Here is a 14,107-nt window from a genome sequence, read left to right on the forward strand (position 1 = left end):
CCATTGCGAGGATGTCAGCTTCAGTCATTCAGTTAAGGTGGCGTCCGCCGTGTGTTTCCACCATGACGTTGCTCCTTGCTTGTACCTAATAAGCGCGGTCTCTGGGGAGAGGCTTTGAAGCCATATAGGTGTCCTGGTTTTCATCAAACCTTGATGATGACCTGCCTCCATCCCCTTGTGAGTTTCTGCTACTGAGAATTTAGCTTTGGGGAATTCTTCCTCCTCTCTTCCCGCTCATGAATCTTGCTGTAGAGCAAAATGGACATGGTGGCAAAGCCCAATCCATGGATTAATGACCGTCATGGAAAAGATGACAACGGATAGAGGACAGAAACCAAAACACCAGTCCAGAAATAAGTGTTCCTGACAAAGAGACCAAGCCGATGGAAACAATAAAAGGCAATAAATAGAAGAAGTGAAACTCGGCTTTAAAAACAAACACTTGAATTCATAGATTGGAAGAGCTCACCCGAATTCTAGAAAAGAAATGAAAATTGGCGTTCACCTATGCCTATCCCGAAGATTTGAATTGCGAGGGTTTAAGCGTTTTGTTTTGTTTTTTCCTACAAGCATTTATGTGGGAAGAAAAGGAAACATTTATCCCAAGAATTTTATACGCAGCCCTGTTTACAAGGACCTCAAAAATTCAGCACTGCTTAGAAGGACCTGAAACACATTCCAGTTCCTTAAACATTTCTCTCTCACCGGTTGCCTGGCTTTGTTTTTACGTCTTCCGTGTCTTCCTACTGATGAAGAGCTCAGAAAGCATTTAATACGGTAATAGAGACCCTTCTGTCCTCATTTTCTTCTCTCCGTTCCAGTCCACTGGCCTCCTTGGGGCTCCTCAGACATGCCAAGCACACTGCCCGTCTATCAGCCACACTCCCACAGCCACACTCTGGTGTTCCTTCTGCCAAAATGCTCCTCCCTCACCGTCTGCAGGTCCCGCCCCCCACTTCCCTCAGGTGTTTATTCAAAAGTCATGTTCTCCTCAAGACTTTCCCTGTTCAACCTGGGTCATAACCCCCACTGCCCTTGGCCCTGACTTAGTGTTTCTCCTTAGCATTTCTCAATATCTGTGTTTTATTTTTAGTTGTGCTTATTGTCCATCTCTCCAGTTAGAACATGGGTACCATGAGAATAGGAATTTGTGTCTAAATAGTTGGGTCTGGTGCATTCAGCAGACACCTGGAGCTGTACCTGGCATAGCGCAGCTACAACAGAAATACTTGCTCCCAGCACCCCCTGCAGCCCCCCCCCCACCCCCACCCCGCCACAGGGAAACAAGAAAGGAATTTATTGGGTCGCTATTACTGTTGGGATTGGTGTTTTCTGTAGGGCCAGTCAGCAATTCATTTCATGTTATCAGAGACCCAGATTCTTTCCATCTCTGCCCGATAGGCCTCCAGCCCTTGGGCTGCCCAACTCAGTGCCTGCTGTGTAGACATTCTGCACAAACATTTATCCGATAAATAAAAGCGTGGATTTCCATTTCTCTCAGCAGAGGAAAATTCTGTAGAGGAAACCTACACTCAGACTTCCTTTCCTTAATGAGATAGAGTGGCAAAGAGCATATGTATTGTCTTTCAAGTAGTAGTTATTAGAGAGGGGTGTGTGTGTGTGTGTGTGTGTGTGTGTGTGTGTGTTGTGTGTCCATACAGAGAGAGAAGTGAGGTCCCACCAACTCAAATTAGATTCCTATATGGCCCTGGTTCTATTATATGTAAATCTTTCAATCTTATTTTCTGCACTACCAACTGGCCATCTCCCTCTGTAATATTTTACTAATTTTAAGGAAGACATGGGAGTAATTTAGAGACAGGTGTCCAGAAAATAGGAGTCCGGAGACTGTGGCCAATGAGGGACACACAGAGAAGATCTCAGAGAACAAGGTATTTCTCTTCTCACACTTGATGAGCTCTCATTTGGTAGAGGAAATATTTATTTACGTGATATGCCGAGGTATAGGGATAGGAAAGAATCGTGGAAGTAACATGAGGAAGGATCTCCTAGCACCTGCAGAGGGGCACATGCAAAGAAAGTTGTTCTCTGTCCAAGCTTGAGCAGTGAGTCCAATTGGTTATCTCTGAAAAGCTGTGCAGACACAAGATGTTCCCTTGAGGGCAAGGGTTGGGGGTAAAAACACTGTCCCTTGTGTCTTAATCTAAAGTCACCAGGAAGAAGTTCGTCTTTGAGGTATGGAACATGAGGGTATCCCTGGCAGGCACTTCCCCTACTTGCTGGTGTTCAGCATAGGGCAGGTCACCTGAGCTCAGCTACTTGGATTTACACATGACTGACTTTTAACTAAAATATCCCATAAGGAAATACACAAGTAGCTTCAAAGATTCCTGCCATATCCTTAGATTGAAAATACTACTGCTTAAAAAGCTCAGACCCACCAGCCAGCCAACCAAACAGGGCAGAACCGATACTTTTTATCGATTAAGTTCTATGACCAAGAAAGTTTGGAGACCCCCTCCCCCCACCCCGGCCTAAGTCACCATCTGTCACAGACAGAATCAGAGTGACACTGAACCTTGCAGCCGGGGCTGCAGTCCTTGGAACTGCCAGTCCTTGGAAATCCTCCTTCTCGGGCTGTTGAGTATTCTCAGCAGATAGCCCTGCTTTGGGAGAAACAGATCCCCTTCCTGCTCCCACAGAGAAGATCGCCTCCAGCAGTAAACAGACAAATGGATGTAGAAAGAACAGATTTCTTAAATGTATAAAATCAGATACAGTCAGTAGCCCAGAGGAGCGCTCAGTGTCTTCCCTGGGCAGTCTGTTGGCGCGTCTATGGCTGCTTTGTCAGTGGTCCCACAAGCTGAAGGCTCATCTTTGCCTGATTTACAAAACCTTACCCTTCTGCTCTCTGAAATCAGGGTCAGGAAGAAAAGAGAATAGTGCGTGACCAGTAGGAGCCAGGAGGCTCTGTGGAGGCTTCCAGCAAGTTCCTTAGAGGAGCAGCTGGAGGAGAGGGGCCGTGAGGAGAGATGACTTCTCCGTCCGTGTTGGAATTGTATGATGCTAGCTTTACTTTGACCTTGAATTTAAGTCCTGGATGGTAGAAGACGAGGCATTGCTTCCTCGAGGACAAGGAATTTAAAGAAGAATTTTCACCTGGACCAACTCTAGTAACAGACTAAAACATTTGAGAAACACTTGAATTGGAAAAATGTTGGGTCTGCATTGACTGCAGAAGGATTCAGGCCCGAGATGGCTCTGAAATGCTCTCCAGATAAATCTGGACTTGGCTGCGGTGCTGAGCGAACCCCATGCGGCACCCGTGCACGTTGTTCTGGGGTTTTCCGCTGAGAGGGGTAGAATGGTTCCCAGCCTTCCTACCCTTGGCCTGCGTGTGCTGTAGACATCCTGCTCCTGAGGGCAGCTGAGGAGAGGAAAAAGCAGAAACTTTTACTGGAATGGTAGCCACCAAGGAGGGCCTACCCTGGGTCAGCTCCAAAGAAAGCAGATCTCAATTATCCATCCCAGAGGCTGCCTCTTCCCAGACTGACCTAGGAAGAGTTTACCCTCCTCTCTCTTTCTGTGAACCCACCACCTCCCAGTCCATTTTCTAGACAATGATGCCACCTAATGGGAACCAAGAATAACTCACAGAGCATTTAAGTGAGGATACATACACTTTTTCATATAACTCACATTTCCCTGCCTTGTACTTTGCTACCTATTCAGTGCTGTGTGCCAGCTTCTGATGAGGCCAGACTCAACAGCACGTGGGCAGTCAGGATTTCATAATATTATGAAGTATTTTTAGGGAGCTATAGATACATATATTAAAGAATCACATTGTACACTTCAAATATATTACAATTTTAATTGTCAGTTATACCTCAGTAAAGCTGAAAAATGGGGGCACCTGGGTGGCTCAGTCAGTTAAGCATCTGCCTTTGGCTTAGGTCATAATCTCAGGGTCCTGGGGTCGAACCCCATGTCGGGCTCTGCTCAGTAGGGTGTCTGCTTCTCCCTCTCCCTCTGTGCTCTCTCTCTTGCTTTCTCTTAAGTAAATAAAATATAAAAAATCTTTAAAAAAAAAAAAAGCTGAGGGGCACCTGAGTGGCTCAGCTCAGGTCATGATCCCAGGGTCCTGGGATCGAGCCCCGAGTCTGGCTCCCTGCTCAGTGGGAAGCCTGCTTCTCCCTCTCCCACTCCCCCTTCTTGTGTGAGTGCTCTCTCTTTCTCTCTGTCAAATAAATAAATAAGATTTTTAAAAAAAAATTTTTTTAATTTAAAAAGCTGAAAAATATTAATTTAATAAAAGATGGCTATAGGGGCACCTGGGTGGCTCAGTGGTTAGGCCTCTGCCTTCGGCTCAGGTCATGGTCCCAGGGTCCTGGGATCGAGCCCCGCATCGGGCTCTCTGCTCGGCGGGGAGCCTGCTTCCTCCTCTCTCTCTGCCTGCCTCTCTGCCCACTTGTGATCTCTGTCTGTCAAATAAATAAAATCTTTAAAAATAAATAAATAAATAAAAGATGGCTATAAATGATGTTACTCGATATAAGTAAAAAACCATATCTACAAGAAGTAGAAATGAATGGAGATATACCAAAATGAGAGTAGGGGCTGGGTTAGGCTACTGTGATTGTGTTTTCTTTTCTCTCTCTAAGATTTTATTTATTTATTTTAGAGAGAGCACAAGCAAGGGCAAGAGTGGAGAGAGAAAGGGAAAGAATCTCAAGTAGACTCACACAGAGCATGGAGCCTGACGCGCAGCTCAGTCCCACCACCAGGAGATCATGACCTGAGCTAAAACCAAGAGTCGGTCACTTAACCAACTGAGCCACCAAAGTGCCCCTGATTGTGTTTTCTAAATGCTTTATAATAGTTTGTATTTCTTTCTTTTGTATCCATCATAAGTATACTTTTAAATATAGACAATAATTAAAGCTGTAAAATATAGAAATAGAAACAAGAAAAACAAAGTCACCCGTAGTTCCCCCCTTCAGACATACCTACTGTTTACATTTTGGTGTGCTTCTAGTCTTTTTTTTTAAACATAGAGTTTTATGTATTTTTTTAAAACTGTAATCATTCTGGGGGCTTCTGGGTGGCTCAGTCGGTTAAGGATCTGACTCTTGATTTCGACTTAGGTCATGATCTCAGGGTCGTAAGATTGAGCCCCACATTGGGCTTCTGAACTACCAGAGCCTGCTTCTCCCTCTCCCTCTGCTCCTTTCCCAACTCACTCACTCTTTCTCACACAAATATGTAAAATCTTTTAAAAAAAAATTGTGATCATTCTGTGTAATTCTTTTATCATTTATTATCACTTTAGTAATAATTCTGTTGCTTTTATGATACTAAAAATCATCCTTTAGACAAAGCTGTTTCCAGGAAACTGAAATGCATCATTTTAGGTACATTAGGTTCCAAGAAATCTGACCTTAAAATAATTTTTATACTCTTACTTGCGCTATATGTTCATGTACATGGAGACACCTTCAAAAGCCAGTAAGAAAAGAGGTGAAAAAATAAAAAGAAAATAATTGAAGAGTTTGTAGACAATGTCAAAGGAGCCCACTGTGGTTGGGCGGTGATAGGAAGTTCTTCCAAGCCATTCCCGCAGCCCCTGGTCATGTGCCGGCGCCACCTAGTGGTTATGGTTGTGAACAGTCTGAAATCTCTGCCTCCCATCCACGCGTCTGGGAGCTGGACTCCTGGTTGGGGACCTTGTCCAGTACCCTGCCTCTTGTCTGTGCTTAGCCTACTGGAAATAGAGCAAGAATACCATCAGCATGGGTGCATAGATGTACAGATTGGATTTCTCATTATGAGTACCAAATGGGCACCGTGACTAAGAAAAAAGGGCTTCAAGAATCTATGGAAACGAAAAATTCAAATGGGAAGACAGCAGTTTAGAATTCTAGCCCTTGGACTGCCTCCAAGTCATTATCCATCTTGCAGATATCTTTAGAGCAAATCTCTTCTCCACTTGTAACTCATTTACCTTATTATGCAAAGGAAAAAAAATTGTATGTCAGCTCTTTCTGACAGATATGTTTTGATTGGGCTCTTGGGCACACATAGATAGTACCAGAGAAAACACTCTGGTTTGTTAGACCCGTAAAGGGCTATACGAATCCAGTTCGCCATTAATTAGCTGTATGACCTGGGTTAGGCCACTTAATCTTTCTGAGCTCAGTTTGCTCATGCCTTAAATGGGAATAATCATGACTTCTTCGCTAAGTTATAATGAGATGTATTGCCTAGCGCTATGCTTGTAGTGGGGTGTTCAGTAAACTGTAGCTCTTTTGGGGCACCTGGGTGGCTTAGTTAGTTAAATGGCTGCCTTCGGCTCAAGTCATGTTCTCAGGGTCCTGGAATCGAGTCCCTTGCTGGGCTCCCTGCTCAACCAGGAGTCAACTTCTCCCTCTCCCTCTGCCCGTCCCCCCTGCCTGTGCATTAATTCTCCCTCTCTCTCATATAGATAAAATCTTTTTTAAAAAATTGTAGTTCTTTTTATAATAAAACTCCTTATTGTTGGGGCTCCTGAGTGGCTCAGTTGTTAAGTGTCTGCCTTTGGCTTGGGTCATGGTCCCAGTGTCCTGGGATCGAGCCCTGCATCGGGCTCCCTGCTCAATGGGAAGCCTGCCTCTCCATCTCCCACTCCCCCTGCTTGTGTTCCCTCTCTTGCTGTGTCTCTGTCTGATAAGTAAATAAAATCTTAAGAAAAAGAACTCCTTATTGTTAAGTCAGATGATATTAAAACAATTTAATCCGGGGCGCCTGGGTGGCTCAGTGGGTTAAAGCCTCTGCCTTCGGCTCGGGTCATGATCCCAGGGTCCTGGGATCGAGCCCCGCGTCGGGCTCTCTGCTCGGCAGGGAGCCTGCTTCCCTTCCTCTCTCTCTGCCTACTTGTGATCTGTCAAATAAATAAATAAAATCTTTAAAAAAAAAAAGTTAATCCAGTTCACCAGTGCTAGGACACACAGGTTTTTCCCACTTTAATATCTGAAATCATGATGTGTCAGTGGCATGCCAGTGTTTTTTTCCTTCTTAACAGTTCTATAAAACAATGGTCCTTCTTACATTTGCTGGTGTTTAAAGGAAGTGTGGTAATTAGGTTAGCAGTGTTTGAAGAACTACAGAGAGACCTGTTCTAAGTGCTCTTGGATTGTGTCTGTAAAGCTGAACATGACAGCTGGTTCCATGAGGTCTGATGAGGACAATTCCCCACTGGTCTGTTCCCAGTCTCAAACCTGAACTTGTGAGCTACTATTTCTGTGAAATCTGTTTGGAAAGGATGTGTTGGACCTTTTAAACCACACAGAGATTACACAGAGCACAGTTGATAACTCAGTGCCCTGGGGCATTTAGCACCACACAGCACACACGAAGTGTTTGTTATTTTGAAGAGGGGATGTTGGGGGGTGGGTGTCACCCTCCTCTAATTCTGTTGGTTCTTTCGGTGCTGTGTAGATTGCTCTTTTCTCTCCGGGGCTGTCCGTGGGCTAGATGGTCTATTGCGTGGAAAATACCTGGCATGTATTGAACACAGTAAATAATAGCAGATTGGGCTCTCTGTCTCCCTGGCAACTGTGCCTAGTCTTTTTCTCTCTGTCTTTCAGTCTAATAAAGTTCCTGTTGTTCAGCCCCCACATCACATGCACCCGTTGACGCCCCTCATCACCTACAGCAACGACCACTTCCCCCCTGGCTCCCCTCCCACGCACCTCTCCCCAGAGATCGACCCAAAGACAGGTGAGTCACCCAGTGCTCAGGCTGGCCCCCATGCAGGGCTCCAGTGGGGCAGGCTTGTCTTCACGGCCCTGGAATCAGGCAGCCCTGGGTCCAGGTCACGTGACTAACTCCCGGGAGCCCATAACCTTACCCCCTAACGTTAGCCTTTTCGGATTTTTCATCTGTGTTTCCTGTGTCCCTTTCATACCATAGAGGCATTGTGAGGATAAAAGGGAATCCCATGAGGCCATGCACAGGCCTGGCTCCACAGTGAGAATCTCTTAATACTTTGGGGGTGCCATGAGCTGGAAGTGGGGGTAAATCTTCTGTGTTGACCTTGAAGTCTAGCCCAGCTGTGGGCTGTGCCTCCCTTAACCAAGACCTTTGCCTTATACTGAACATTTTCAAAACGTAACCAGTCGAGCCTGACTTCTGAGTATAGCAAAAAGTGCTGAGGTTGAGCCGGCTTTTACTTATTTATTTTTGAACTTGTTCACCAGAACTGTCCAGCCCAGGGAGCCATAGCCTCATCAAATCCCCAGAGTGGGTATGGCTCAAAGCATTTTTGGAGCCCCTCTTTAGAGAAATCACAGTTACTGTAAGTTATAGATAATGAGGACAAACGTGGAGAAGACATCCAAAGTTTACTTCTCTGTGAATGGGGCAGGTTTTCTAGAGGAAGACTAGTTGGCAGATGACTCTGGGGGATATCTTGGGTCTCTCAGTCCAGGATTTCCAGTCCCTTTCTTGGATAACTCCTATGTGAACACCTGGAAATTATGACTGATGACAAAGGTGGGATCCACGTAGCCAGAGAGAAGCTGTGTTAGTCCTACCTTCCCTGGATATGTCCTTGACCCCAGCAGAGTTGGGAGGTGACAGGGCCAAGATACTGAAAGAAAGGCCTTCCAGGCTCCAGCATGCCTGGGGACATGAGGCAAGGGACTTCCGGTTTGGTGTTACTTCCGGGTGCTGTGGTAGGGCCAGGGAACAGACTGACATGTATTTCCTTGAAGCAGGAATCCCCCGGCCCCCTCACCCATCTGAGCTGTCTCCATATTACCCACTGTCTCCCGGAGCTGTTGGACAAATCCCCCATCCCCTCGGCTGGCTCGTCCCGCAGTAAGGAAACTCACCACCTTCCTTACCCTCCTTCTTTCCTTGTGCTGTGCTCTGCCTCCTATACCTGTAATGTGCCCTGTGGGTGGGGGGGTCTGTATGCAGCACCCCCACGCCTCACATTGGGGTCCTCTCCCCAAAGCCCATGGCTCTTACTCTTACTTCCTCCTTCTTGCCCTTTATCATCCTTCTTCCCAGCCCCCGGCCTTCCCTGTCCACAACAGTCCCACTGTAGCCAATATGCTGACCAGATTTCCTCGCTCCTGGCCCTGACAGGCAAGGACAGCCCATGTACTCCCTGCCTCCTGGTGGTTTCCGGCACCCCTACCCTGCCCTCGCCATGAACGCCTCAATGTCCAGGTGAGTCCTGGGACTGGGGCTGGCAGCGTGGACTGGCCTTGCAGGGAATGGTCCTCTATGAGGGTCCTTGCCATTTCTGACCATTAAAACTTCTTCTTGGCCCTTAACTAGGAGGCACAGGCTCACTTTTCATCCCCACCCCTCTTTGCTAAGGCTCTTCCTCATGCCCCGTGGTCGGAATGGAGACCACAGACTGGCTCACTCTTTCCCCATCTCTCTGAGGGAAGAATTTCAAAGCCCTTAGCCTCCTGCCACGTCCCCCCACACGCTAGGCTTTGTGGCACTGATGCCAGAGACTGGGAGAAGTTCATTATTCCTGAAATGGGAACAGGAAAGGGGGCTTCTGTCTCAGGGGCCAGATCTACGTGACAGGGGCACCTCTGTGACAAGGAAGTGCAACCCACAGGCTACGCTCTTCTTTCCCCCGTGCACCCTGGCCTCTGGCCCATTACACCTTCTTTTGTGTTTTTCATGCTACCTGCTTCCAGCATTAGATAGAGGAACCCTGTGCATCTGTGGGGGAAGGGGAGGTTTATTGGGTGTTCGCCAAACCTGGTTCTGTCAGGGTCCACGAATGTGCTCCCGTTGCTCGAAGGCCTGCCACAGCCGAGGTATTACCCAACTGCGCCGTAAGGGCAGGCAGCCTCCATGTCCTCTGCCGGGTGACAAGCGTTCACCCTGAGCCCCTCTGTTGTTCCTTGTTTCCCACCTGGTACACAGCCTGGTTTCCAGTCGGTTCTCTCCTCACATGGTGGCTCCTGCCCATCCCGGTCTGCCCACCTCAGGGATTCCCCACCCCGCCATCGTCTCCCCCATCGTCAAGCAGGAGCCGGCGCCCCCCAGCCTCAGCCCGGCGGTGAGCGCGTGAGTATCAGGTGGCCTGGTTGCTGGGGTGGCCAGTCTTTGAGCAGCAAATGCCCTTTGCTTTTCTCTCCTGGTGGCGTTTAGCGGGCAGCCAGCAGCCTCCCTCTGCCATATCCTCTTCTCTCTTGGCAGTTGCTCCCTTGACTCTGTGTTCCCATCCTCTCAGAGACACATCTTTCTTTGCTCCCAGTCAGGAAAGCTTGACAGGATTTAGAGGCTGAAGGAGAACCTGAGAACGCTTCTGGCGTCCTTCCCCCTCCCTCACATACAGGGAAGTGGGAGCCCCGAAGGGAGGATTTTCTCTGGGCCACATGGCCACCAGTGGCAGGGCTGAGACTGTCACCACGACCCCAGCTTCGTCCGCTGAGCTGTAAAGCCAGCGGGAAGGCCCACGTCAGCACCCCCTGGTGCAGTAGACCCCCCTCTTGCTTCTGCCCAAAGTGCCCTGCCCCCTTTCCTCTATCACCTGCGGCCAGCGCTCCTCACCACCACCCTCTGCTCCTTCCTCAGGGAACTGGCCCCTCAGAGATATGGCCTGAGGTCATTCCGAGGTTGGGGACCCCTTGTGGAGGGTGCTCATCCCCCCCTCCAACCCTCCAGGGCAGACAGCCCTGAGTGTCAGTGAAAGGCAGGGATGGCGGGCTGGGGGGCCTTGACACATGCTGACCGATAGCTCTGTGACTTCCTAGGAAATCACCAGTCACGGTGAAAAAGGAGGAAGAAAAGAAACCCCACGTGAAAAAGCCTCTGAATGCCTTCATGTTGTATATGAAGGAGATGAGGGCCAAGGTGGTGGCTGAGTGCACCCTGAAGGAAAGTGCGGCCATCAACCAGATCCTGGGAAGAAAGGTAAGGTCCTCTCTCGCCCCAGGCTGCACTGTGTCCCCTGCACTCTTCCCTCCCTGTCACTTCTGACCCTCTGTCTGCAGTGGCACAACCTGTCCCGGGAAGAACAGGCCAAGTACTATGAACTGGCCCGGAAGGAGCGGCAGCTTCACTCCCAGCTCTACCCGACCTGGTCAGCCCGGGACAACTACGTAAGTGCCCCTTGGCCCTGGAGAGCGGTGTCCGCGACTGCACGTGGGCAACAGGAAGAGACTCTGTTTGTAGAGGCCTCTTAAGGCCAGGGAGGAGGCCGTATGTCTCTAGAAATAAGGAAGGCATTTTCATTCTCAGGAGATCAGCAAGGACATGGCTTTGGCGTCCTAAGGACCGATGTAAATTTGTAGCGCTCTCATTTGAAGCAGACTCAGCCTTTGATTCCGTAATTTAGGACGCATTGCGAGCTGTGTTCGGGCTCTGGTGGTGGGGGTGTTGCTGGCCAAGGGCTCTGAACCTCAGCTGGCATTTCTAATAATTCTTTGAAACTAGACTGGATTTTGTATGTCTGTTCTCATTTGCTTTTTATTTCTGGCAAGAGGCTTCCCAGCTGTCTTAGATTTTCAGTGGGGACTGAGTCTCCTCAGAAAAGATCAAGAACCACACTGTTCCAGGGAGGGAAATGGAAAAATAAACCCCAGGGCACTGAAGGGATGAGGCCTTCCAAGAAGGCCAGGACACCAGGCTGGAGGGAAGGATCGAGTAGGGGAAAGGAGGGCACCTTCCAGGATGGCTCATTCTGCCTCCTCGGAGGCGTCAGTGGCTGTGTGACCTGAGCGGCTCCCCTCTGCCCCCAGCTGCCTCACCCGGGGAGGGTCAAGAGCAGTATGGGCCATGTCCTATCTCCCCAACTATCTGGGCGTCCCCCTAAAAGGTCGGTTATTCTGCCCCTTGGTTACCCTTTCTTTGGACGTAACTTTCAGGGTAAGAAAAAGAAGAGGAAGAGAGAAAAGCAGCTGTCACAGACACAGTCCCAGCAGCAAGTCCAAGAGGCTGAGGGTGAGTCGTTGGAAGGCACAGCCTCTTCGAACCACCGTCACAGTGGCACCTGCCGCACCTCGTTCCGGGGTCTCTGTGGGGTTCGGTGACAGCACTGTGTCATCACAGCTGCCATTCTCAGGGCCTCTGCCTCATGGGGGCCTCTTGCATACGCAGGGGGATGTTACTCCCTTTTTAGAGATGACCCAGTCACTCTGCTTGTTAAATGGCGGAGACAGGATTTGATGCCAGCACTTTCCCACTTCAGAACCTCTGTGCCTTTCACATCCAAAAGTGCTGAGATTTAGGCAAGGAAGGGAATGATATGATCGCCTGGGTTATGTCCCCTCCTATCAGATACTGAATAGGCATTTTGGCACTGCCCCTTCTGGACGCTCTAGGAGTCCTGCAGTGCGGTTTCCGCATCTTGAAAGCCTGGATTTCGGGTCCCCCCCTCCCTCCCAGTAGGCGATCTTGCGTTCGGCCTCACCCATGGTACTAGCCGCTCAGTCTTCCTTGTGGTTTGTCCCTGTAGGTGCTCTGGCCTCCAAAAGCAAGAAGCCATGTGTCCAGTACCTGCCCCCTGAGAAGTCCTGTGACAGCCCCGCCTCCTCCCACGGCAGCATGCTGGACTCCCCGGCCACCCCCTCCGCAGCCTTGGCATCCCCGGCTGCCCCCGCAGCGACCCACTCGGAGCAAGCCCAGCCCCTCTCTCTCACCACCAAGCCGGAAAGCCGGGCCCAGCTGGCTTTACACTCGGCTGCCTTCCTGTCAGCCAAGGCGACAGCCACCTCCTCTGGCCAGATGGGCAGCCAGCCCCCGCTCCTGTCCCGGCCCCTCCCCCTCGGGTCCCTGCCCACAGCTCTGCTGACTTCTCCCCCATCCTTCCCGGCCGCGCTCCATGCCCACCAGGCCCTTCCAGTCCTCCAGGCCCAGCCTCTTTCCTTGGTCACCAAGTCTGCCCACTGAGCTGCCCCCTGACCCATGCAGGCTGTCAAGTGACTCGTCGAGTAGTAATGATTCAGAAGAAAGGAGAAAAAAAAAAAAGGAAACTTTATTGGTCAATATTTGACCACTCTGGACTGTTCTGTAAAGTGACTGGTAACAGCAGCACTTTACGTTTTGTAGATGTAACCAGTAGCTGACCTTAAGGCTTTTTTAAAAAACAAAACAAAACTATAAAAAAAAATCTTTAAAAGAAAGAGAACTGAAAAGTAGTGTGTTATTCTTCCTGTATGTGCAGTGGTGGATGGACCTGGGCAGAAGACCCCTTTCTCTCTACGTCTTTCCCTTTCTGCCCTGCTCCCTCTTCTCGGAGCTCCCACGTGCCCTCCGCCCCTTCCCAGTCCGCATGTCGGCCACGGCCGGACTTCTGGCCTGTTACCTCTTCATCTAGATCCCGTTCCTGGACATTCCCTTTGACCTCGCCAAGTTTTTCTCCTTTGCTCAACTGCCTTCATCTTCGTCCTCTGCCCAGTGTAAGACTGTTATCACGCGAGAAGCCACCTTTGCCTGATTTTGTCTCCACCAGCGTCCCCTTCCCCTCAGTGGGCCCTAACGCAACAGCCTCCAGCTTTTCGTGGGCAAACAGGTCCTCTGAAATGGTTCTTCCCCACGTTGAAAGGGATTCAAGGTGCCTGCCACTTCCTCGGTGAAGAAGTCTCTGTGCCACCCCCTCACCAGTCAAGACCTCCCCTCACAGTCCCAGAGTGGCAGATGGGACCTGGCCCCAAGGCCTGGCTCTTGTCCCCTGGGTCAGTGCTAGCACAATCTGCCAAAGGTCTAAACGCCCTCCCCCCTCCCCCTTTCACCTCACATGCTTCTTCTGTGTGTATTTCTTTTTGTTTTTATGGGGTTTTTTGGAGCAATTTAAACTTCCAGTTGTTTATTTTCACAAAAGAAAATAAAATTGCAGTTGCAAGACCTTTTCTGAGTGTTTCAGTCCTTTTGCTGAATCAAGCCCCCATCTTCATAGCAAGTCCTATGCTAGCTTTTAGCAGGGGGTTGGAAGGGAGAATACGAAAACATGCCTGACCAAAAAATCCAACCCAGCTTCCAGCCTCAAATGTCCCAAGACCAGTCAGTATCAGTGACTGAGATCCAAAGAGAAAGCAATCTTTATTTCTCTTTGTCTTCTTATGATTGCCATGATGTAAGGGGTGTCCTTTGGTGGTTTTGCATGATACCTAGCACTGAAATTCCTTTTATA

General features: G+C 49.3%; 1 protein-coding gene across 2 annotated transcripts in view; it reads left to right on the forward strand.

Annotated features, from left to right (window-relative positions):
• Positions 1–13,821, forward strand: part of LOC111148131 (transcription factor 7 like 1) — a 152,597-nt gene extending 138,776 nt beyond the window's left edge. The window contains exons 5-12 of one of the 2 annotated variants that reach the window (XM_022504551.1): positions 7,587–7,719; positions 8,715–8,820; positions 9,094–9,177; positions 9,898–10,041; positions 10,731–10,890; positions 10,971–11,078; positions 11,844–11,919; positions 12,434–13,821. In XM_022504551.1, the coding sequence (XP_022360259.1) occupies positions 7,587–7,719; positions 8,715–8,820; positions 9,094–9,177; positions 9,898–10,041; positions 10,731–10,890; positions 10,971–11,078; positions 11,844–11,919; positions 12,434–12,867 (1,245 nt within the window). In that variant the 3' untranslated portion in view covers positions 12,868–13,821. The remainder of the gene's footprint in view (positions 1–7,586; positions 7,720–8,714; positions 8,821–9,093; positions 9,178–9,897; positions 10,042–10,730; positions 10,891–10,970; positions 11,079–11,843; positions 11,920–12,433) is intronic. The other variant, XM_022504552.1, reaches the window with a different exon arrangement.
• Positions 13,822–14,107: the final 286 nt, after the last annotated feature.

This window comes from Enhydra lutris, unplaced genomic scaffold (genome assembly GCF_002288905.1).
Source record: "Enhydra lutris kenyoni isolate GAN:26980312 unplaced genomic scaffold, ASM228890v2 scaffoldscaffold18, whole genome shotgun sequence".
Taxonomy (NCBI): domain Eukaryota; kingdom Metazoa; phylum Chordata; class Mammalia; order Carnivora; family Mustelidae; genus Enhydra; species Enhydra lutris.